Consider the following 26,592-nt stretch of genomic DNA (forward strand, 5'->3'; position numbering starts at 1 on the left):
TACCATGTACAATACAGAAAATCAGAAATACTCAATAAATAATAATAATAATAATATACTGTAATGTAGCTCATCCAGTCCAGTCCCGTCACCAACTCTGGAGTCGTCTGCTTCTTGCCGAACATCAGTCCGGCTGCTTCTGGAACTGCTAAGCTATCTTGGAAGGAGAGGTTACTAGCACTTCACTTCCATCAAAGAGGTCTTTACCACCTCCTCTCCCTGTCAGGCTATCTTCAGTTCTACACATAAGGAAAGAATTTTGTGAAGGATTTATTGGCAACCTCCGTTCGCTGACTAGTTCTTCAATGCGGTGGTTCTCAGACCAGGCCTCGCAAGGTCAGCTGTAGTCTGGCTGCTTTCAATCTTTGTCTGAACATCAATTGCAGCAACCACCTCCTCAGAATGGGTATAATGCAACACACTAGTTGGGAGATCATTATCAGTTTTGCCAATATAGTCATTCCCCTCTCAAATGCCCTCGCTCCCCAAATCCCATACAGATCACTCCACCACCAGTCACTCCCACCAGCATTTTTCTTCAGCTCCCCTTTCAAATCTTTGCTTTTATTCATAGTCTTATGTAGTTGTTCTCCAAAGGCTACAAGCCCCTTACTTGTGTCATTAAGAATTCCCTGTTGGTTGTAGTATATGTAGTTAATCCAATCCACATTTTTGTTAATTGTGATCCATGGAAAAATAGACTCAAATACTGCCGCCACCTCGCTGCGTGCTTTGAACTCAAAAAGAATCCCTCTCGGCTGCCGTATTGTATCCACTTAAATGCGCTTATCGATGATGTAATTACCACTAGATCTTTTAACTCTCCCTTTCTCAACGTCCAATCCTAGTGTCTCGTTTACTCTGTCATACACTAACACAACTGATGTCTTCATCCTCACAAGTGCACAAAGACCTATTCACCTACTGGGCAAAACGTTCAACAAAACATCATCTCCACACATCCAGTAACTATCAGCTATTGGGTGTGTCTGATCCCCAAAAAGGAATAGAATTGGAATTGTCATCCTTATATTTTCACATTTTTGATCCAGAGGAACCGGATTATCAAACCACAGGTGTCCTGATGAATATAGGCTTCATATTCGCATATGGAAGCCATGACAAAACCCATGTGACATTGCACTTAACAGTTGTATTACCTACTCCACTGTCATTAGTAAATCCACCACTTGTAAAGCATTCAAACTCACCATTGTACTCTATAATCAGAAGGAAGCCCATCCTGTGTTGTACTGAGATTAAATTCAGCACAGGAAGACTCCAATCTGTTACTCTCCCCTTTCTCGAAAAAAATATGTAATTTCTTTGCCCCAAACATCAATCTGCACTTAATACCACACATGGGAAGCTCAAACACTGACCATTTATCCTTTTGCGATGTGAACCTCCCTTCTCGGCATTCCCGTTGTTGGACCGCCGCACAGTCCCTGAAAGTGTGTTGTTCTAGAAACAACAACAGGCAACGCTCCTGGAGCGTCTGCGCATATGAGACACTCTGTCCATGTCAGTACTCGTGTAGTGTACCATGCCTATCTATACCACACATTCTGTACTGCCTTCTTCCATAACCCATCTTCCACAGTTTTCCACACTGTCTCTCTGTCTTTTACTTCCTGCTTCTGAAGAGTGCAGACGTGTCTCTGCTTCCTCCCGGTGCTTACTGCTTTATTTGCTTTGAAATCATTCTACTTCTTTCCACTAGTCTTGGATATAATTTTCTTCTTTTCTTCTTTTTCTTTTAAGTGTATATTTGTAAACGGTATTAGCCCTCCTGTTTGCAAAGAGAATCGGACAGAACAATGTCTCCTAACCCTGCATTATCAGTGAGCTGCACAGCGTGTGAAGTGACTCTCTGTGAGGATAACACAGCTCGAGAAGAGGATTGAAACGCTGCAAGAAATTTGTGCGAGTGAGGAATTTATTGATTCTATTATAGCTCCTGTGCAGGCTGTGGAGCCTTCATGTGCCAAAGGGCTAACTCAGATGTTTCTACACGGGATAACAGCTGATGTGGAGCCTCACACTGACCGACACACTTCCCTGGATGTGTCCAAATAACACTGGAATATCTGGTGAAGCTCCCAAACCAGCTGGTTCGACTGACATCTCCTACTGGAACAGTGTTGGTGCCAAACCAAAATCATCAACCCCAGCCAGGACCTGGTCTCATGTTGTCCGTCGCAGAGGTAAACCCAGAACGAAACCCAAACCTCCAGCACTCACGCAACCACCTGAAGTACCATTGCATAATAGATATACGATCCGTTGATTCCAAATGACAATGTGCGATGATGAATGAAATACAAAAAATAATAAACACAAGGGAAATGGCCCCAAAACTCAGCCAAGGGGTAACCAGAACACGAGGAGAAGTCCAAATGCCACAACCAAGGTGAGTTCTACAGAAGCAATCGACACCTCCACACAAAACGGAATAGATACCATTCTAATTGGTGACTCTGTAACACAGTATGTCAGAATGGTAAAGACAGAAAATATAACTTTTTATGATACATCAGTCAGGGAACTGATAGATATCTTGCCAACCATTCTGTCTATTTACACCTTTCTATATCATTTAGTGTGTACGTGGCCCAAACCCAATCTCTACTGCTGTCTGAGGCCGCTACTGCATCTTCGTCATTATCTAGACAGGGTTCATTCTGACCTCAACAACATGTTATTCGAGCAGTGTCAAGACATAATAGGTGGATCGAGCCGTGTCAAGGCACAGTAAGTGGAGCAGTGTCAAGGCTCTGCTCTCGCACACTGGGTGAATCTATCTAATCTGTTAACGGTACTATGCACAACTCAGAATACAACAGAGACCAGTGTAAACTCCACAAAGCTAGCTTTACTTGATATTAGATCTCTGTCCAATAAGTCACTGTTAGTGTTACGTGCCAGGCGGCCAGGTATTCTGTGTTTTTGTTGGGGTACCCTTCACGTTTCTTTTGCATTCACGTAGCTGATAATTGTTATTCCACTAGGTTTATTGGTTGTGCCACAAGCCAGTTAGGTATTTTGTTTGCTTTCTTTCTTCAGAGATAGCTCAGACAGGCCTTTAGTTATATTAATCTAATTTTATTTGGCACAATCACTTTGTCCCATCCTCCCCCCACCTTGGAGTGTTTTTTTGTTACAATAAACCTCATTTGTTCACTTCAACTGAGACTCGTTTGATTTACTGGTTGTCGTGTTATTGTCTGCCAACTGGTTTCACTATGGGGACGTAACGGTTAGTTAATGACTTCATAATTTCACACAATTTTGATTTTTTTTTCTGACAGAAACATGGTTAACAGAAAGCACAAGTGCTACTGTTCTTAATGAAACAGCACCCCCAAACTTTAGTTTTATGGATAAATGCCGAAACGGGAGGAAAGGTGGGGGAGAAGCTGCCTTATTTAAAGATACATTCCAGTGTAAAGAGATCTCATTTGATGATTTCACTTCTTTTGAATATCTTAGTTTTATTTTAAAGGGTGTTCCTAAAATTCTGTTCTTAATCATTTACAAATCTCCAGGATACTGTGCAAGTTCTATTGATGATTTTTCAGAATTATTGTCTGTTATTTTGACTGATTTTAACATTCACATAGATAATATGATGGATGGTAATGCCAAAGAAATTTTCTTCTGTACTGGACATGTTTGGTTTGTGGCAACATGTAGCAGAACCGACCCACCTTTGAGGTCACACTCTGGACCTGGTCATTTCTAAAGGTGCTGATATTTCTTCTGTTGTGGTTATTGATTTGGCCTTGTCTGACCATTTCTGTATTTTATTTGATTTATTGATTACTCAGAATGTTCAAACAACCAGCTTCTCAGTTACGAAGAGGTACATTAATGAGAAAACAAGTGCTCAGTTTAGGGAGGCCATAGCTATGTTACCAACAGTGAGCGCACAGTCGGTTGACGGACTACTGGATCATTTCAACTCAAGAATTTTGAATGTAATGGAAGCTGTTACACCAATAAGAATCAAGAGCACCTTGAGCAAATAGAAAACACCATGGAGAAACACCACTACAGTCAAAAACCTGAAAAGAGAATGCAGGAAAGCTGAACGTAAGTGGAAGAAAACAAAGCTTCAGATTCACAATGAGCTGTACAAACAACATCTGCGTAGTTATAACAATGAGCTGTGCAAAGCTAGACAGCTGCATTGATCTGAAATGATTAATAAGAATGCCAACAATTCTCGAACTGTTTGCTATGGTGGAAAAACTCACAAATCCTCCAAAACAGTTAAACCCAGACCTCCTCTCTACTGAGAAATGCAATGAATTTGCCAACTTTTTTTAGTCAAAAAATCTAAATAATTAGACAAAACATTCATGCCACACAGACCAATTAATATGTCTCTAAAACCTAGAAATAACTCTGACGTTATGTCACAATTTAATATTGTTGATTTAAAAATCCTAGAAGAAACAGTTTGGGATCTGAAATCAACAATTTGCACTTTGGACATAGTACCATCTGACTTTTTAAAAACTGATTTTACCTCAATAGAAAGGGATTTCCTACAAATAGTTAACAGCTCACTGGCATCAAGCAGTTTTCCCAAGTCACTAAAGACAGTTGCCATTAAGCCACTCCTAAAGAAGAGAACTCTAGACGCCTCTGTGATGAACAGAAAGTGGAAATCTTGATAACTTTCAATCAGGCTTCCAAAGTCATCACAGTACTGAAACAACTCTGATCAAAGTGTTAAATGACATCAGGTTGAATACTAATTCTGGTTATGTTTCAGTCCTGGTTCTGTTGGATCTCAGTGCTGCATTGTATACTGTAGATCACAGAATCCTGTTGCGCAGACTGGAAAACTGGGTTGGACTTTCTGGAGCGGTCCGTAACTGGTTCAGGTCCTATTTAGAAGTTATTTTGTTACAACTGGCAGCTATGAATCTGAGCGAGTGGCTTGTGACTTGTGGAGTCCACCAGGGGTCAATTCTTGGACCTCTTCTGTTTAACTTGTATATGCTCCCTTTGGGTCAGATATTGCAGAACTTTAACATCAATTATCACAGTTATGCAGACGATACACAACTTTATGTGTCACTGTCACCAGACATCTGCAGCCCAGCAGACGTACTGTGTCAGTGTCTGGAGGAAAAAAATACCTGGATAAGAGAGAATTTCTTCACTTAAATTAAGACAAAACTGAGATCATCCTGTTTGGTAGCAAAGAGAAGAGAGTCAGAGTTGGTAAATATCTTGAGACTTGGGCCCTTACAATCACTGACCAAGTTCATAACCGTGGTGTTGATGGACTCAGATCTGACTTTCAGCAGCTACATCAAAGCTGTCACCAAGGCAGCTTTTTATCAACTAAGACACATCAACAGAATTCAAGGTTTTATCTCCCCAAAAGACCGGTAGAAACTCATCCATGCATTCATCCGCAGACTGGATTATTGTAATGGTCTGTTAACTGGACTTCCCAAAAAGAGCATTAAACACCTGCAGCTCATCCAGAACGCTGCTGCTGGAGTTTTAACCAGGACTAAGAGATCTGAACACATCACACCAGTTTTAAAATGTTTACACTGGCACTGTCACAGAATAGATTTTAAAAGCCTACTGATGGTTTACAAATCCCAGAATGGTTTAGGCCCACAATACATCTGTGATATGTTCAGAGAATATAAACCTAGCAGAGCTCTTAGATCTAAGGACTCGGGTCAGCTGGTCCAGTCCAGAGTCCAGACTAAACATGGAGAAGCAGCATTTAGCTGTTATGCTGCAAACAAGTGGAACAAACTGCCAGAGGAGATTAAACTGTCACCAAATGTAGACATTTTTAAATCCAGGTTAAAAACATTTCTTTTCTCATGTGTCTATGCATGAAATCTGTAAGGTATCTTTTAATTTATCTAGACTGTTGCTTGTTTTAATTAATTATAATTATTTAATTTCTTTCTATTTATATTTTTTTACATGTTTTTAATACTTTTCTGCGCCCCACTGCAATACTTTTATTTTATGTAAAGCACTGTGAATTGTTTTGTACATGAAATGTGCTATACAAATAAACTTAACTTTGACTTTGACAGTTAAAGCAAAGACATCCTGCTCAGCTAGGACTGAATTGTCTAATAATCCGAACAGTAAATGATAAACATGAAAAATTTTCATCTTGGCTCGGAACGTCAGCTGCATAGTTGTCCTGTTATATTACCGTCATTATTTTCTTTATTGCTGATGGATGATAAATAAAGAAGATCAAAGAGGCTGTTGGCACCGTGTTATTACCCAGTCTCCAGCTCCCCGGCGCTCCCGGCGCTCCCGGCGCTCTGCATGTCCAGGCGAGAAAAGCGCCCCACTGGTCCTCATAGATGTGGTGGGCGTGTACTTCTCGATGTATTTAAGAGCCTCTCAGATAGAGCCTCTCAGATAAAGGCTCTCAGTCTTTTTTGCTCATCATTTGGCGACATGGCTCCTGAAAAGACGGCACCTCTGGGCTCCATCGAAAATCCGATAAAATTTCGGGACCAAGACTTCAAAAGTCTTTTTGAGGAGTGTCAGCAGTCCGGTAAGCTGTTTTCTGATCCAACCTTTGTGGCTGAGCAGAAGTCCATTGGTATGCCCGAAGACCCAGATCCAAAAAAAGAAATTACATGGAAACGACCCAAGGTGAGATGTTTTCTTATGACTAAGCTGTCAAATGTGATTTAATTTTCAAGGAAAGCATAGACTGCAAGTCTTGGCAGCATTTGCCAATGAACAGCCTCATGATAAGTGTTTAAAATGTCAGTATATTTGTCACATTGCTTGTTTGAGCTGTGTCAGCAGTGTTTCTGCAGATCCAGACAGATCCAGACAGATGTTAGTGAGTCAACCAGGTGTAGCTCATAAACAAATCAGAAACACGTTGGACTTCTAAACATTCTAGATATATAATTTTATTCAGGTACAAAAACATTAGGCTACAAAGGATTTTATTTCTATTGTAGATATTGTGCAAAATGAAAAATATCCTCCATTTTTTATCCCCCACATCCTTTAGCATGTATGTATATCTTAAAACTTGATTGTGCAAATATTTAAAAGTATCTAAATTGTGCCAGTCTAACTGAATTATTCATCTTTAAGGCAAAACATACAAGTCTTCATCAACCCTACCCTAAAAAGAAGCGAGAATCTCCCTTTTAAACTTTTAACACTAACTGTGCTCACATTGATCTCGACTTGTTTCATTTCTGAAGGCTATCAGTAAGAACGCTGTGTTTGTGGAGGGGACGACTGGGACCAACGACATCTGTCAGGGCCAACTAGGTGAGTACAACAGATAAAAGAAGTTCCATTCTCCTTCCTGCTGCATCTGTTCTCCCAAAGAGGACAGATGAGTGTTGACATTGGTGTACGTCATGTTAAACAGGCCAATGATTTTGGTCTTGCACAACATCTGGAATATTTAAAAACACTAAACCAAATGGTGAAATATTCTTCTACAGCTGAGTTGGTCCTTATTTTTGAGTGAAGTGCAACGACTTAAGAACTTGTCTGCACATGGCCCCAGAGACCATACTTCAAACTGACACTGGGGGAATAAAAAGTGACGCCCCGCACTAAAATCCCCAAGTCACAAACAAGCTGGGGTCCTCCCTTCTCCAACCCCTCTATATTAACCACAGATGCCACTAAAATCTGCATTGTTCAATCAGTTTCATATTTGTGGTGAACAGGACAACCGCTATCGGCAAATTCTCTTCTCTTCAACTCTGAAATTTATAGATTTGTTTGTGTTGCCGCTCATGCGTAAATATATCACACGATATCTCCTCCACCTCCTCTTCCTCCTCCTGCTTTTTCTACTGTGTCTTAGCTTTTGCAGTTTCCAACCCCAGGATGTGTTTTCCATGATTTACACAGCTACTGATGTGCTTTGCTATATCTCCAGAGAAAGAACACAGAACAGATGTTTGCTGTTGAAGAGGAATGTGTTCATTACTGCATGTGTGTGTACATGTGTGAGTTCACAAGAAAACTAATACCTAAAGGCCCCTGAAATAGTAACAAACCAGTTATCATTATTCCTCTTTAGGAGTTTCATGTGCTTCTTTTATCTATCAGGTAACTGCTGGCTGCTGGCGGCCCTGTCCTCTCTGACCCAACACCCCAAACTCTTTGTTAAGGTGGTGCCACCCAACCAGAGCCTGAAAGAGTCTTATGTGGGGATCTTCCATTTTAGGGTGAGTAAACCCTCTTTTGCTTTTCTTATTAATGGGAAAAACTTTGAATTAAGCCCTCCTTGTCACCACAGCACACAGTCTTCCTCACATTTTGCTTTGGTGCTTATTCTGATTTCTCAGCCAATCTTTAGTGGGAAATAAAAGAAAAAATTTAGTTAGTGAGCATGCCCAGATCAAAGTTTTACAACAACACGATTCATTCATTTCCCTCTAGCGCAAAAACATCTGTTTATTTCAATGAATCTGAGCGTGTGTGATACACAGTCCATCAGCTCACGTCGCCTAAAACTGTCAAACATTGGACAAACACTTTCTGAGCAGTTTCTGCACATGACGTGCAGACACTTATCTTTCCATGATAATTCTTCCTGTTGCTTCTCCCCTACCCTGGGTTTCAGCAGCCTGACACACTCACTGAGCAGTTCATCACTGAGATATTTCTGGATATTTGTTGTTTCATCCTGAATAGTGGCTCTGACGTTCACTAGCCCCTGGCCTCCCTCATCAAGGGGGATACATGCCAGGTCTGAGCAAGACATTGACTCACAGATACACCTCACCAGGATATACAGCAAGGACATTGGGATGTCAGGCATTTGATATACTGACTTTGTGCTATTTTCAGTTAAATATAGAGTTTAATGATTGCCTCTGTTATTCACAGGGTTGTAGCATTGCAGTTTTATGACACTGAGGACTGTTAAGACAAACAACAAAGGATAGACATTGATGCAACATAAGCAAAATCATCTATTCTGTGTAGAAGATAAACTCATGTGCCCATGAATAGGCACAGATGCAGAGTCATTGAGTCATTATCATGGAAACAAAGGTTTATCAGTGTCAAGTGCTGCTCATTGGAGAAGAGTCTAAGCTAATTATTTCTGTTAAATTATTATTATAGAGTGATACACAATACTGAGGAGGATCACTCGTATTACAGTATAGATAAGCTTTGATTGTAGACACTGAGAATTTTGATTGAAACTCAACGGTGTGTCCCTTTTTAAATGCAGCAGTGTTGAATTTCTGCTTCTACATTACCCACAATGCAACCTGAACCAGAGCAATCGAAAGAGGGATTGAGAGGCAAATGTAGCCTAAAACCTGGCACACTCAAACAAAAATGAGCATTGAAAAACATCACATCAGGTGACTTCACCTCTCGCTAACTCCACACCTCCACATTACTTTTTTTTTTCTTTTTCAGACCTGTTGAGCTCAAACTCAAGTTATATCATGTGCAGACATTATCAGATGCTTAGCTCCAAATAGAGACAAAAATATCAATCTGAATCTGTGTACATCCCCTATGTCAATTGATAATGTTTACTCTGATTATTCCTCCCAAAGCCTGATGTCATATTCCAGGTATGATGTAGATTGTTTAAACAGAAATTATTAGATAAGATTTAGGTGAGTACACACTTCATTTCATGTAAGAGAGGGCAGATTCTCTGCACTCATTCATATTTGATCTGATATGGCTTCTTCCTGCTGTCTCAATAAAACGTCTGTTAATTTAGTCATCATGCCACAGCTCTGCTCATCAATAAAGGCAGCTACTTCAAACAGGTATCAACTCATCCTGAAGGCATCACTGTGTGGTTGCACATGTAAGAGGAGAAAAACATAAAAACAGACATCTTTATCTCCTCATTAGTTGTGCTGATTTTGATCTAATTAACTCATTGTTTTCTTAATAGACACAAATGTTTCCAAAAGCAAACAGACCCCTCTGTGATTATTTCTGCCCCGGAGGTTTGGACCTTTGAAGAGAATGTGGCATGACTGAACAAGCAGGACTGAGAAGGACTGGAAACTCATTTTACACTGTAATGGTGGTGGGAGAGCAGTCAGGACATGCAGAGAGTGCCTACTTGACACACATAAACACACACTTATTCACAGCCGTGCACCCACGGCTTCAGAGGACATTGTGCCAAATAATTAAATTTTCTGGAGATTTAATTTAATCGTATCCCTGAATACTACTCGTTCAGCCCTATACCCACCCCCCCAGTTGTCATGTCATCGCCATAAACTTCAATGACTGACATTATGGGCAACTCATAATGTGACCAAGTAAACAGATTTATGTCCTTAAAACCTCATTAAGAACTGGAATACCCACAAATAGCAACTATGAAAGACCAGTGCAGGCCTTCCATCAGCTGCTGGTATGAACTCATGGTCATCAGAATGGTACATACACGCAGTCATGGCCAGTAACGGCATGTTTTATTAAATATTTCTAAAATGATCTGTCTTGTTGATGTTTCTACTCTAATGATTGAGTTTGTCTGGAGGCTCCTGAGAAAATGAGATTTTAATGGGTGATTATTTTGTCACGAAGCAGACACCGGTGAGACTTCAACCAGGATGCATTGATATAAGCAGGCAGCTTATATTAATGCAGCAAAGTCAGGAATAAACAGATACGTGATTATCAACAATCATGTTCAGCAGTTGAAATAGTGCATTCAAATCCTTGTGAAAATTATCCTTGTGATTCTCTAAAATCTCTTAGCCTAAATGTAACTTGTCTTGTTTTTGTTGATCTGAGCATTTTGATACTGACTTTGCTGACACAGACTCTCCTTCGTCTCCCTGTACAAGAACATGGAGCGTGCACATCAACAAAATCACATTCTAACAGCACCTTTAATCAAAAAAAGGCAATTTTGATTTTCTCCATAACCTGAGATGAAAACTAAAGAATAGAAACACTCGTTTAAGTGGGATTTTTTTTAAAGTATAGAAATTAAATAAAATGGAACCAACCTTAATATCCTTAATATCACAGCTCAGTGAAGATTTGATGTATGTTTGTGTTCATCATTTTCTGAGGTGGGTCACTCTCACCTCTCTGATAGCATCCTCACTGAACACATGGGGCATCTGTGTCCAAAGGTTAAGAACAGATACCTTCCTGACACCAGGTGGCAGGCAGAAAAATTTACCTACTAGCTGATAAACTTCGTGGAACATTTAGCATTTGACTAGAGAAGTCAGAGATTTCTCTCAGGAGGTGGTGGAAAACAAATTAGACAAGTGTTATTGGTGTCTGCTGGATATCTAATTAAGCACCTGTTTTCTAACAAATAATTAAATGTGATAATGTGGCAGTTTTGTTCAGTCATTGCTTGTTTTTGTGCTGATTAGAATAATGTGTTGCTGTAGCTTTATGGGAAAGATTGGGGTCATAGTCGTCAGATTCACACTCCTTGTTGTATTTCTTCCCGACTCATTACATCCAGTCCTCCTCTCTTCTCACCACATCCCTCTTCCTGTCGCTGTGTCTCTCCTTATGCGCAGTTCTGGCAGTATGGTGAGTGGGTGGAGGTGGTTGTGGATGACAGGCTGCCAGTACGTGAAGGCCATCTGCTCTTCAGCTACTCTCACACCCGCAACGAGTTTTGGAGCGCCCTGGTGGAGAAGGCCTATGCCAAGTCAGTTGCCACTACCAGCATATGTTTCTGGGTTGTAATGTCTGAGATCACCCACTCTCTTTCTGTGAGCGTTTTGTCTCAGAGCAGTTTGACTGAGATACACAGCCTCAGGAGATAAATGTCTCACCTCCAATGCAGGTTAGTTGGATCCTACGGCAGCCTGAAGGGGGGCAACATTTCAGAGGGCATGGAGGATTTCACAGGAGGGATCGCATACTCGCTCCCTGTGTCATCTCGCACCCCTCAAGTCCTCTGGAGGTCTTTGACTGCTGCTCTGTCCCGAGGCAGCCTCCTCAGCTGCTTCATCCAGGTGCAGTCATGTTAAAATGAGAAAATCACAATGATGGATGTAAAAATGAATCCACCTGAGCTTCTCTCCTTGACCTCACAGGCCACCAGTACCTTTGACATTGGTAAAGTGACCAGAGACGGGCTGATAAAAGGCCACGCCTACGCCATCACTGACACCGACAAGGTCAGTATGACATAGAAGCAGCAGTGTTGTCATCAATACTCTGTTTTGATGTGTTTGGTTCTCTTTTTCTCTCCTTTATGTAAGTTATGTAATCAAATTTAAAGACTCTTTCATGTCATTTAGATATTTTTCTTTTTTCAAAACTTTATTCAACTGTAAGATAAGACCCTTAAGATTATAAGACTATCCTGACCAAAACAAGCAGCAGCTCAGAACAGCAGTACAGTAGTGACAGTAATACACACTCATGTACACAAAATTACCACACGTACACATCACTTCAAGCAATCACAACCATCAAATCTATCAACATCACAAGCTAAAAAAGGGCATCTTTACTTGTCAAATCCTTGCATCAGTCATTGTAAACATGGGCAGCAATCAGTCATGTTTACAGCCAAACATTTCTGTATATGGAATATTTCAAATGTGTTTAAATACATTTATTAAGATCAACTCTTTAAGATCCAAGCAGTTCTGGAGTTGATTCAAAGTGTAGGAGGCGGCATTTTAAAATGCATTTTTCCCTAACTGAGTACAGAGATTCAATTCTACTCTATTACCACCCTCTGTTTAATACAATCTGATAGAATTTGATCTGATTCAGTGGCATCTAATGTCAAATCTGCCCAACTCTAAATCTGAATCTAAAGTTCCACCAAAATAATTGAAGCTGGAATAATTATACTTCAATCCAAAAATAATGCAGTAATTGATACTCATATCATCCATCGAACCCCACGTTAATCCAGTCTGAAGTTACATTAGTAGCCACATTGGGGCTTTTAATCTCATGATCATATGATTTTCTTTGAGAGATGATATTGGGTGATTTGTCGTGGAGTTGTAGACGTTGTTACAAACTTAACATACAAGTAGTAACTTTGTGTTAATATTTGAGCCACAAAACAGCAGAAAACCTGGAACTTTGTTACTACATTGTAAAGTACATCAGTCTAATCTGTGTAAAGAAAATATGAGATGATGCTGAGAGGATTTCCTTTCTAATTACGGCTTTATCAGTTATGTCTCTGTTTACATTTTAGGTAAAGAAAGCATCGGATGAGATTTTATTGCTCAGGCTGAGGAACCCCTGGGGTTTCGTCGAATATCGTGGACCCTGGAGTGACAAGTGAGTGAGAGGTCAAAGACACACACGCAGATTACAAAACCTCCACTGATGCTGAGTTTCTCTTTGCGTCTGCAGGGGTAAAGAGTGGAACAATGTGGACCAATCAGAGAAGGAGAGGATTGAGCTGAAATCCAAAGAAGACGGCGAGTTTTGGTATGGAGGAGAATCTGAAAGTTGCATAACCTCTCAGAAAAATAAGAGGGCTGATGTAAATTGTTGTCTCCATCAGGATCAGTGCTGATGACTTCAGCAGCCTCTTTGATATCGTGGAGCTCTGCAGCGTGAATCCTGAAACACACGAGGCGGGAAACCCAGCTGCCGCCAAGTCAACCTGGAATGTCAGTGAGCATGAAGGATCCTGGGAATCAGGGAGCTCTGCTGGCGGCAGCCGCAGATATCACAGTATGTTTATGAATGTACATATTCCCAGTTCCCCTTTTAAACCCTGCTGGGATCTTCACTGTTGGGATACTCGGCTGTTCTCTCCCCAGGATCATTCTGGAAGAATCCCCAGTTCCAGTTGGTGCTGAAAGAGAAGGACCAGGATGATGAGGAGGATGAGGATGATGATGATGATGATGAGGAGGATGATGATGAGGATGAGGACGATGAGGCAATGTCCCCAGAGGAGAAGAAGAAAGCTGACAAAGAGAAGAGGATGGCCAAACAGTGCACGGTGCTGGTGGAACTGCTGCAGAAAAACCGCAGGCAGAAGGATAAAATCCACTTCCTCTACACAGCATTTCACATCTACAAGGTGGGAACAAAACTCTTCGTTTGTTTTACATTTGTTGTCTCTACAACTTAATGCAGTGCAAATAAACTCAGGTCTATTTGTCCTTTCTTATTTTTCTAGGTTCCTTCTGAGGTGAGTATCTAATAATAAGAAATTATCCATATTTGCTTAAATGAATATCAAAGCCGTCTAAAATTTGCCTCATACTGTTTTTCCTCATAGCTGGAGGGAACATGTCTGGATCGCAGCTTCTTTTTGAAAAATCGCCCTGTAGGTCGATCAGGAAAGTACAGAGCTCAGAGGTAAAATACCAACCTGAGAGCAAGTGTATCTGCTTACTTGTTTAAATGAAAGTTTTAGCTTAACTGTGCTACCAAATCCAATGCATATTGTCAGCCAACTGTCCACATTCACATGACAAAAGATTTTTAAAAGAAATTTAACTGGACATGATATATGTCTAAATTAAATCAAGGGTGTGAAATTCCCTCTTTTAAAGAGGCAATCCATGCAAGACACTAGACAGCAATCATTTGTGCTAATTGTAGGTATTAAAAACACAGTTGTACATTTATTTAGTATATATGAAATGAATTAATATGTACTTAGTAGTCTTGAGCCACCCCCAATTTCTTTATATTTTGCTTCCAAGCAGTCAGACTTTCTTGTAATCTTCTAAAAGTGTCTTTAGCAACATTTCTCTAGACTTTCTTTGGGTCCCTCAAAGTTTTTCTTTGAACTCTGACAGCCTTTTCACTCATTTTCTCTGTGCCTGACCATTTTCAGAGCAAAAGAGAACAATTTCATACTGTTTTGCCACTTTGTTACAAGTTGTCTCCCATTTCTTTAGTTTCATATAAAAAGTAGCAGGCCTTAAAAAAACAATGTACATGAAAACAGTTAACAGTTTCTGAGAGTGATTTCCTTAAGAAAAAGGAAAAATCCAGCGAAGACCTGACTCACTCACCTGACACACTTGTGTCCTGTATCAGAGTGGCTGTCAAGAAGTCATTCTTGAGGGGAAATGGGGAGAAAAGGCTGAGGTATGCCAAATAACACAAGAACTGGTGGGAAAATCAGCCGCAACAGATCTTACGGAGGGATGAATCCTACCCAGAGCCCAGACCTCAACATTATTGAAGCAGTGTGGGATCATCTTGGCAGAAAACAGAATAAAAAGCAGCCAACATCCAAAGAAGAGCTTTGGAAAGTCCTTAAAGAAGCCTGGAGAACTATTCCTGAAGACTACTTAAAACTAATGATAAGAAAGCTTGTCTAAGAGGGTTCAGGCTACCAAATATTGACTATCAGGCTTGTTAGATTTGTACAAACTCTGTTTCTGCCCTTAATACTGTATTTCCATTGATGTCTTTATATGGTTCAATAAATTGAGGGACATATTACCCGATGATATGTAATGAAATCAGGGGTTGCTCAAGACTTAGCACAGTGTTGCATGTATCATATTTCACTGAAAAAAAACCCACTTCAGAGACTGAGTGGCTTAGTTTAGTCATTCAAAGCTTCATAACAAATAAATCATGATAAATTGAACTCATTAATGTTTATCCCACAGAGCTGTGTGGAGGAAGCTCCGTCTGGATCCGGGTAACTACGTCGTTGTAGGATCCAGCTATCGACCCAACCAGCCTGGAGAGTTCTTTATTCGCATTTTCTCCAAGACTGGAAACACTCTGGGGTGAGATGGAGGAAATTTTGCTTGCATGATCCCTAAAGGGGGTACAAACATCAGTGTCAACAATCTGTTTTCTGCAAAACAAAAAAGTATCTCAGTTTACTAGATAATGTTCAGTTTGTGCATCTCTTTGAAATCATAAACCCACAACTCAGTGAGAGCTGACACACCCACTCTCAACACCGCAAACTCTCTTGTATCCATACTGAGACTGTGTTCCCAAGATTATATTTATCTATAATTGAAAAAACCTGCAATGAGCTTTGAATTGCCCATTTTAAGAATTTCTAGTTTGTTACCCTTTCAGCATGCCCATCTTTTTACATATATATATGCTTGAAGACATATGATTAAAATGCATTTCCAGCTTTGAGCTGCGGCACAAATCCAGACCCAAGGAGCTAGTGATGGGTAATGATGTTTAACATTTACGACACTGTTTAAGATGTCAAATGGCTCAGTGAAGAGGGTCAGAGCAAGGTGGTAGCTGCACTGAAGATGAAGGTGGGGCTAGTTTAGATATTCTCGCACAGGCAAATGTTAAATTATACAAATGTATAAAGTTACATCTGCTGCTTTAAGGCATGAAAGGATTATTTAGATGGAAAGTTAACGTTGAAATATGTGCATAGAACCGGAGCTTTTATTGTAATTTCACTTTCTGTAGTTGCTCTTTTTACTCAGCTTGAAGGATCTTAACACTTTCATCACTGATATTTTTTAACAATGCACGTACAAGTGAATAACTTTTATGGAATCATGAAAGATTTGCACTTACATCCTGGTGTTTTCTTTCTTTTCCAGGACTCAGGACTTCACCTGCTCCTCGAGCTTCCTCATGGTGAGTTCATAGGCATTAAACACCAAAAACATCACCATAAAGTTATAACATGTAAATGTGCTTCTGCCATGTTTTTGCCTCTCAGGTTATGGCCACTCCTGTGTTCCCTGAGGATCACATGAAAGTTCAGAAGACTTTTGATGCCAAAGCTGGCTCGGTAAGAACTGTTGCATTCATGTATTTTTTACTACAACACAATGCGGAAAGTGCATTCTGAGCTTTTAGGTAAACTGATTTTTTTTCTGTTTTCTTGGCAGGATGACAGGCTGAACGCCAAAGAGATCATGAAGCTGTTTAACTCAGGTCAGAGTGTCTACAGTCTCACATTGTCAAAAGCGAGGCGTAACAATATCCGAAAAAGGCATCCAGTTTACCTGAAGTGATTTTTTTATTTTTATTGTAGCACCTCTAATGGCCACTAGATGGGAGCAAAGTAGCAACATGCTCCTGCGGAAGTTGGAACAGTGAAGTCATAGAGGTCACTAGTCTAGACAGAAGCTCGTAGCTGCAGTCAGACACAGTAAATTGAGCCCAGTTTAGTAATAAAAGTGACAACACTTGTCCTCACCTTCACCTTTCCTCAGTTAAACCCAGTTCCAGTTCTTGAATTCTATGCCTTTCTCTCTTAATCACAGTGCTTGATAATGATTACCATCTGCCACTGGAGACATGCAGACAGATCATCTTTGGAGAGAATGTATCCTTTTGTCCAAGGTGTATTCTTAAGGGTAGCTCTCACTTTAGTCGCCCTGTAGTTCAGTTGAATCCTTACGATGTCGATTTTATTTCACGTTTTTCATGAATAGATAAACAACTACCGTTAAAAAAGTGATTGACTCTGGACTCATGTTAGCTGTCTACATTAGGTTTGAATGCAGCTCCTCTGCTCAAGTCACAACTCTGCTCACCTACTCTTTCTGTCCTTTTATCTTCATCTCTCTGCCTTCTCTCCTCTTGAGATGTCCTTAACTCTACTGGCAGACTAAAAGCCGCTGCACTCTCAGCCGTGAACAAGCAGAAACCTTGCTTTCCCGCCTGCGCAAACTGCAGGTGCGTGGGGTTAATTTTAGGTGTGTTGGTGAAAAGCAGGAGTGTGGTGGCAGTGTCACTGATGCTGCTTTTTTTTTTCTTCAGTCCATCTTTATTCAGTTTGATGAGGATTCTTCCGGGACCATGAGCCCCTTTGAGCTCAGCACAGCACTGGAAGCTACTGGTATGCATGGACACACACAAACACACAGACCGTAGCTGGCCTCACACATTTCTTCATTCATCTTTTCCTCTGTTTCTTAGGAATGAAGAGTGATAACAAAGTAATTCAGCTGCTGTCTGACCGCTTTGCAGCTGGAGTGCTTCATGTGCCTTTCTATGGCTTTGTGACATGTGTCACCCGGCTGCACAAGCTTTTTGGTAAAACACACACACCAGTCAGCCACAACTATAAAAACAACGTGCATCACCTCCAAAGGTGTCATGTGGTATCAGGAAGCCAAATGTTGCTTGTATTTGGTTTGCTTTCATACATCGGATTGGTTGTTTCTGTTGTAAGATCTGGCAACATCATTTCTGGCAGAGTTTTGTGCAGAGCAAAAAAAGGACAGCAATAAAAACGACATTTACTTTTGGGGTAAGGGAGAAAACTGAGTAGGCTATTGCACCATGTTTTGAAGTATGGATATAATTAGTGCTTTGGATTGGCACAAACATTCCTGTGGCGTGGGGGGATGTAATGTAGGCGTGAGACATTAATCAAAGGAAACTCCAAAAACGAGGACAGGGTAATACAGCAGAATCTGCTTTTTATTCTTTCCTCTCTAATTAATAACACCAGATTTATTTCAACTTTAAACAGTCCGAACCCAACATTGGAACCCATTAAACTCAAACCTAGCTCAAGTAGCAGTGAAATGCTGTTTGTGCACTACAATGTGACACAATCACTTCTTTTACATATCACATACACATCAGATTACATCTGTAATTTTGAGGTCTGTGTTACTTTTTATCATCATATCCACTGTTCAATGTTCATTGGAGTTATCTTTGGTCCATACTTTCTTTTCTGTTTATCGTATTTTTGCTTTTAGTTCAGCTGTTGACTGCACTGTTTGTTAGCGACCTCCGTTTTTGCAAATCATGCACCTGAAGCATCACTTGCTGAGCTATTCTTTTTTTACAATTATGTCTCCTCTGATAATGCTTCTGTTCTACTTTTACATTGTGTTGTATGTGTGTGTGTGTTAGCAAACAGTCACAAAGATTTGCTTTTCAAGCTGTTCTTCAAGAACATAGCATTGTCATAGCTCATGATATAAGCATTGCCAACCAGAAGACTTTATTACATATGTGTGATAGTGTGCAGTTATTATTCTCCTCTCCTATTTTCAGCTCTGTATGAATCAGAGACCAGTCAAGAGGTGAAAGACAGAGGGATCAATTCTGTGAGTATCAGGACAAAACTACTCTGTTATGTGTTCAGACTGACCCCAACTTGAGCAGACTCCGACCTTCTCTCTGATCTCCTGTTGCTCCTCCACAGTGGCTGCTTCAGTTTCTGACGGTGTGAAGTCGCTGCATGTAGAGCGTCTCCACGTGGACCAAGATGAGCCATCAGTGATGCAATATTAAACGTATCTTGGTTTACAACTGCTTTAGAACACATAACACACTCTTCCTTGTTTGTTTGATTCTTGCTCAATTCTACATGCAATCATTTAAATGTTATGCAATATTACATGTCATACTACATGCTAAAAGTGGATTTCATAATCACAGATATGTTTAAATGTGTTCTGAATGTTTTTATCTTAAAGTGTTACTCTGCTAATCGTATTATTCTTAACCAAACTATGATATATACTATCAATCCATGATAATTTTTTGTTTAATTTCAAACTTGTGAAAAAGAACACCATTGGCATAGAACACGTTATTTTGACACTGCTGAACAATTGGGTGCCTTGTTTCCATTAGTAGTCCTCATGTTTCTAACTGATTCAGATAATTAAGAATACACACACTAGCCTAAATAAGTTGTTAGAGTTGATGATGTGTGTCTAAGTGAAAACTGTGCCTTGAAGCCACTATTATTCAACATAGAAGAAGTTTAGAGCCATCAGCAGACTTTCAAGAATTGACTAACCAGCAAACAGGGATGAAAGTCCTCTGTCAGCTGTAATGATACATTTTATGTCTCAGAACTAACAAACTCTACAATCCACATTAACCATTTGTCTCACCCAGACACACTAATGATTTTAAACCATTTGTCTCTTAATCAACACCCATACAGGATAATTGTTTTAACTACCTGTCTCTTAATTATCAACAAGACCACATCCTGGATCTTGCTCCAAAGTGTGAGGCATTCCCCTGGGGGGGTGACGGTCGAACAATACACACCCAGAGAACAGGGCCCCCCTCGGGTATAAATGCTCTGCACTTCCTTTTGTCTGTATCTGTATCTGTATCTGTATCTGTAACTGATCTTTTCCTTGCAATGAAAAATAAAACTGCAGAACAAAAAAAGTTCTCTATTTCATTTCTTATCAGAGGTATTAGGAAGGAAGCGTGAAAACTTCCATAACACAGGCAACTATCAAGTAATGGTTGCTATTCATGAATTGATCCAGAACTCCTTTCTGGAGGTGAAACAACCTCACAAAAAGTAGAACTCTTGAAGAAGCACTCCAGCAATGTGTAATGGAACTATCCCTTCTATAAAGTCACACCAGAGTCTGCTGGAATTTGACCAGAAAATGTCTTTAAGACCATTAAAAGCAAAAATGTCTAATCAATTGGCATTAGCTTGTTGATACCACGATAACAGTCAAACATAATGCTCTTCTCCAACAGGGACTGATAGACTACTCTAGATACAGAGGAAGATGGATGCAGATAAATGTAGAGCAATCATGTGTGCAAAGCTTTTCTAGAGTGTTCTGGATTTCAGACTGGGGTGAAGGTTTTTCGTTTCAATTAAACAGCAGAAGCATAACGCCTTTTAAACCAAGAAATGGCTTCAAGAAATATTTGTTTAAGTCCTGGGGACAGATGCATAAAACTGTGTGTAATTTCACACATTAGTCGTCAGATTTATAGATCCACATTTAGGTACTGCTTCTCAGTTGTTATTCACAGTTATTGTATCATTTTACACACAAGCATGAGCCTGATTCCCACATCCACGGTTTGCCATGATTAGATGCAGACACTCCTGTAGTTAGCTGTTTGTATATCAAACACTGTTTCCATCCCAACTAAACAGGCGTGATGAAAAAACAACAACAAAAGAAACATTACCGAATATCAAATTGGGACACATCAATAACGCAAAAAAGCAAAAAAAAAGTTAAATATATTTAATTTTGTTGGTTTCAGTTTTGGATTCGTAAATGGGGGTTAAAAAAAAAAGTTAAATGGGATAAAATAAGAGAACTGATCAGCCCTAAGTTAAAAAAAACCTCCTGAGTTACATTACTAACGTGAGGCCAAAAAGCACTCACAGAGAACACATCAGGGCCACAGGGTCAGGAACGGCAATCCCTGCTTTATCTGCAGCAGATTGACATATAATCTGCATATTAAGTCATGCAACCTTGAGTGAAGATGATCTGGTGAGAGATACAGATGTACAGATGGAGCATTGTTTGTTGGATGTCTTCTTAAACAGCCTTTGGATGGAAGTATAAAATCATGAATGAGCCAGTTTTGTGCCAGAAAATAGGATGTCTGTTTATACTGGTTTTCATCTAGAAGCCACATTAAAAATGTTTTCCAACACTTTCACAGTTGCCATCTTTTCCCACAGCTGCATTTATCTATAACACTCACAACTTGTGTTTGACTTATGTCCACAGAACACTTTTTTATTTGTCAGATGTTTTTATTTTTCAGTTTCCAACTCTTGAAAACTGGTCATTTTGAGTATGTGTAATTTTTTCTTTTTTGTTGTTTTAAGTGTTTTTGTGGGCTTTTTTTTTTTTTTTTACATTTTTCTGTCCATGTGGTCATTTCGAGTCTCTTTAATCTCGTTTCGTGTCTTCATGATTGTTTCACATGTGTTTGTGGTCATTTAGAGTTTTTGTTTTTAGTTGTCTTTAATTTGATGTATTTTTGTGGTTGTTCAGAATATATGTGTTGTCATCTTTTATTTCATTATGTACATTTTGTATGTCTTTGTGGTCGTTTAGTCTCTCTCACATTTGTTCCATTACAAATACAAGCTGATGTGTTAGAAAGGGCACGTCATGTACGCATGTGGCTCATGACCTGGTCCGGACCTTTTCTGCAGAGACCTGGAAAATCTGCAGAATCTGACATTCTCCATCCTGTCTGTTTGAGCTTGACTGCCAAGTGGACTGAGAGAATCCTCTAAAGGAAATATGTGGTAAGCTTGTAACATCACTCTCAGTAGGACTGAGGCTGTCAAAGCTGCTTAAGATGCTTGATAAAACGGATATTTCTGTTGCTTGTTCTGGATAAATGAACAAAACACAAGAAAATAATATATAAAAACTCAACTTGCACTGTATTTACAATGTTCTGAGGCTGTAATGATTTGATATTCAGTTTAAGAGGAAAGAAGGAAATTATTTAAAAAAAATTAGACATGAACGAAGTGGATCACATAGTTCCTATTATACAACTGAAATAAAAGGTCACCACAACTTCAGCAGTTTTTACCCATCCATGCACACATTAACATATTCTGGGAAATATCTGGGCAAAATATCTGGGCACATACTCATTAACACACACATTCAGAGTGAGTACTGGCTGCCCCACTGAGGGTGTGAGGGTGATGTCTCAGCTATACGCACCATCTCTATTCTTATCGCGCTGACGCCACGTACAGCGTCAACACGCACTCGCCCCCTCCTCCACTACATTCCCTCACTCCCTCCATCCATCCTGCACTCTTTCTCCCCCTCCTGTTCTCTCTAGTAACTGTCTGTGTCTCACAATCTGCATCCTCCTCCTCCTCTCTGTTACATGCTGGCTGCTTTCTCTCACACAGACACACAGGTGCCCGCACACACACACACAAACACACACATCCACAAGCAGCAAATGTCCTTTCTACACATGCTGCTATTAATAGCACATTTACTCACATACCACTTCCTGTTCATCGTTAGATGGGTACACACAGGTTGCCCTCGGCAACCGTCCATCTACATTGTGATAGAGAGAGGACGAGACAAAGGAAAGGGAGAGAAAGGAAGAACCCACAGTGAGTGATTCTTATGAATCCTCTCACTGTCTGGCCTCTTCTTCACGTCCATTTGCTTATTTATTTTATTCAATTTTATTTCTATTTTCTTATCTGAAAACCTTGTGCTTCCTTTCATTTGTGTGTCCATGGCCTGGTAAGGCTTATTAAATTAGTCATATTTTGGCCTCAGGTATCACATGGATGTGCTCATTTTTCACCAGTGTCCTTATCTGTTTTATACTAAATAATGGTAAACACAAAATGGCTCTGGCTGCTGTCATTTGTCTTGAGGGTATTTCAGAATAAACCAAAGTACTTGACAAATTTATACCGGTTGGTGTCCCTAAGAGATAAGCACAAACAGTCGAGTGTACCAAATAACAGAAAAATGTGTTAACCACTCAGCCAAAAATGAATGCTTAAAACAATTACCAAGTGTATAATATATAAAGCAATTATATGATATAATTACACTGATTGGCCGATCTTGGGGCCTTTTAAATAAACCAAACTAATGAGAAAAACGGAGTTTGTTTTAACCAAAACAAACTGCTAAGATGTGATATCAAAAACTCAGACTACAGATATTAAATGTTTTAGGCACCTTCCAACTGGGGACTATTTTCATGATATTATTAAATTGTGCATGTTACACTCTTACATTATGTTGGGAATGTCCATGATACAACCAATGTCAGCTCAACATGATCTTTCTGTCACAACAGTGTAGCCATTAATTCCAGAAAAATAAGGAAGGTGTTGGCTGGGATAACCCTAACTATGATTCTCTCAGTGGGTGTTTGACCGTCCGACTTTTGCTTCAGCCCTGGTTCCTCACAATATAAGCCCACAGTGGGCTGCTTCAGTAAGAACATGAACATACAATCCCCCAACAGGCATGGAGAGAGATCATTACATTGGCTTTTGACTGTCTCTGGGATGATGTGAACCCTTGTGAAGTGGAAAGAAGCACATCTCAATATTCCTCAGCAAATTAACATTCTTTAAGTTATTTCTTTAACATGTATCGTGCATCTCCAGGCAGACTTCTGTATTTGCTTTACTCTGACTTTATGGCTTATCAAAGCTTTGACATGGTAGCGTTAGAGCTTCAGCAAATTCATATAATTTCAGGTCATTCCATGCAGCATTAACACTAAACCTAACTCACGACAGTGAGACTTAATAACTTTAAGCATGGAGATTGTGCAAAGGTAATCCTTGTGATTATTAATATAAATAGATCTATATATAAATAATCACATCAATATATAATATATTAAACAATATATTATATATTGATTTCCATATATATATATATATATATATATATATATAAAGTACAAACCAATAAAAAGATAAAAGTGTCTCCAATTCAGAGTTAAACTGATGAAAAAAAAACATTTTAAAAACTGATTGGGGTATCCTATATTAATGATAATAATAAAAAAAAGTTTACATGGGAAATATAAATAACACAGTACTTTGTATTCATAAAATATCCAATTAATATAAATACACACACTAAGCTCAATATTTGTCATAATAAGAGTTTCTGTATTCATCAGTTGGTTAAATAGAGCTTGTGTGTAAATTACTCAAATACGTTAGCTTACACATATCATGACATAATACCCGTTTTATTTTTCTTAGTGTGCAAGAGAAATTATCTCTACATTCTCTTTTAAACTAGTTACATTTTCATTACACACTATAATAAAGTTGTTCATTAATGTGACTTAATGTGACTTTCCTATTATTTCAACTGAGTGTCACTACATTGTCATCCATTGCCTCATTAAACAGTTACATTAAGTTCTTACTTTTAGTTCTTAAACATTTGTAAATGTTGGGGCTATAATAAAATGTTTTCCTAAAAATAGTGAATCTCTCATAAAATGTCATATTTAGCAGTAAATCCAGAATCACTACTGGTCCTCATAAACATAGTAGACTACTGGCACAGACTGCCTAAGATGAGCAGCGCCTCTTTCAGATCAACATAAAGAGAAACAGTTTGTGGCTGATCTGGCTGGATAAAACTGTAAAATGAGAGCCTGATTCTTCCTTCTTCACAGCAGCTGTGGTCCTTCTTCCACCTGTCCCCCCCACCCCTCCCAGCTGTCCTGCTGTCCTGTGGGATGTGATGATGCTCTGACAGGCTTGGCGTCTGTTGTTGGAGGTGCTGGTATTTTTGTGTCACAGCGGCGGGGGCTGGTACAGGAATAGTGTCGAAGTTGTAGCGTAAAGTGTGGGGGTGGGATCTGGGGAGGGCTGTGATGGTTTGAGATGTGAGATTTTAAACCATTGTATAGACAGGAGGGAGACATGGGAGGATTGCGTAAGTTGGCTTGCTGGCTGTAAATTTAGCCTGGGCTCGCTCACGCATAAATTTGATGAGCAGCACTATCTCAGTCGTCAGAGCTGCGGTATTTTAGGATGTGAGTGTGTGTTGGCATGGGACATAGGGCGTATTTATTGTGCGTGTTTATTTACACGTCGTGAAGACTGAAAGCTGGTGATTTGAGATGCAAAGAGCACTATTTGCATCTACATTATGCATCTCCCCCCTGCACTCCTCTCTCTGTTTCTAATCCTGTTGCTGCTATTCATCATCTAAATGGCAGATTGTTATAAACAGTGGTGACCATAGAAGTAATACTAAAACTCTTTCTTCATTGCAGCTTTTCCTTGTTGTTCAAAGATGAAGCAAGAAGAAAGCAATGAAATATAGTTCAGGCTAATTTGTAGTCTTTCTATTCTCCACTTGGAGCCTTTGCTTTGTGTGTTTTGATGTGACTGATGTGTTTTGAGGGTATTTGAACAGTGCAAACATCCCATTTTCCCATTTTTCATGGGAAGCATTTTTATTTGAGGTGACATGAGGCCTGGGGGAGTTGCTGCAAAAAAATATTCAAAGCAGAAAACTATTTTTTCAGTGAACTATACAAAGAAACTCCATTTCTGACAGTTTGTATCAGATCAATGTATTCTTACAATGAAGACATGGCTCTAAAGTCAGTAATAGCTTTATCAGACACAATAAAATGTGATGTGTTGGAAGATAATGAGCTAACACCAAATGAATCAGTGTCTTTAAGGTACCAGACTGATTTTGTTGTCGTTGAAGTGGCATCAACTGGATATACCTGGACTCACTCCAGTGTTGTTATATGAGTGTATCTAATTCATTAAATTTGGCATCTCTAGTTCATTATCTTTTAAAAGAACTGAAAAAAAATGATAAAGTTAATTTTCTTTGTTTTTTAGTTTTCATTTTATATTATAAATATAAATACATATATATATACATATACGTGTGTGTGTATATCAGCACACTATTGTGAATAAAAATGTCCTAAAAAACCTCTGAGAAAAGCAATGGGGAGGAGTTTATCACGGTGACTTTATTTAGACTTTTTCTATCTCCTATTTTGAAAAACATAGTTTGTCACTGTATTCAGAAAGACAACTTTACAATCCAAAGAAACATTGTCTAGCTCCAGAGCGAGCGTTTGATTTGTTAGCTCTTGATTTCTGTGGAACCATGGCAATGCAACGTAGCATGCTGTGTGGAAGAGGACCTGTGCTATCTTTAGCTGTAAATATGTTAATAAAAACACAATTCTAATTTCGCACAATTCAACACTAATCAAAAACAGGATTATGAATATTTTGTTGCATAAATAGGTCCCACTAAGTGCAGCGGTTAGTGTTGGATAGATGGAGCTGAAGAGGAAACTGTTGTCTAATGAATCAAACATTCAAATTATTTTTGGAAATAGCAGACACCGTGTCCTCTGGGCTAAAAAGAAACG

At 39.4% G+C, this 26,592-nt stretch overlaps 1 protein-coding gene across 1 annotated transcript; it reads left to right on the plus strand.

Moving 5' to 3' along the window:
* The first annotated feature begins 6,407 nt into the window (after positions 1-6,407).
* capn12 (calpain 12) lies at positions 6,408-20,079 on the plus strand. Its single transcript, XM_072392397.1, has 22 exons — positions 6,408-6,666; positions 7,239-7,308; positions 8,107-8,225; positions 11,544-11,677; positions 11,816-11,987; positions 12,069-12,152; positions 13,199-13,284; positions 13,360-13,437; positions 13,514-13,686; positions 13,776-14,041; positions 14,141-14,152; positions 14,243-14,322; positions 15,597-15,719; positions 16,521-16,557; positions 16,643-16,714; positions 16,815-16,860; positions 17,193-17,254; positions 17,539-17,607; positions 17,692-17,770; positions 17,851-17,967; positions 18,946-18,998; positions 19,097-20,079. The coding sequence occupies exons 1-22, from the start codon at positions 6,466-6,468 to the stop codon at positions 19,121-19,123; spliced, it is 2,160 nt and encodes a 719-aa protein (XP_072248498.1). The 5' UTR covers positions 6,408-6,465; the 3' UTR covers positions 19,124-20,079.
* Positions 20,080-26,592: the final 6,513 nt, after the last annotated feature.

This window comes from Leuresthes tenuis, unplaced genomic scaffold (genome assembly GCF_036924035.1).
Source record: "Leuresthes tenuis unplaced genomic scaffold, fLeuTen1.0.hap1 SCAF_9, whole genome shotgun sequence".
Lineage (NCBI taxonomy): Eukaryota > Metazoa > Chordata > Actinopteri > Atheriniformes > Atherinopsidae > Leuresthes > Leuresthes tenuis.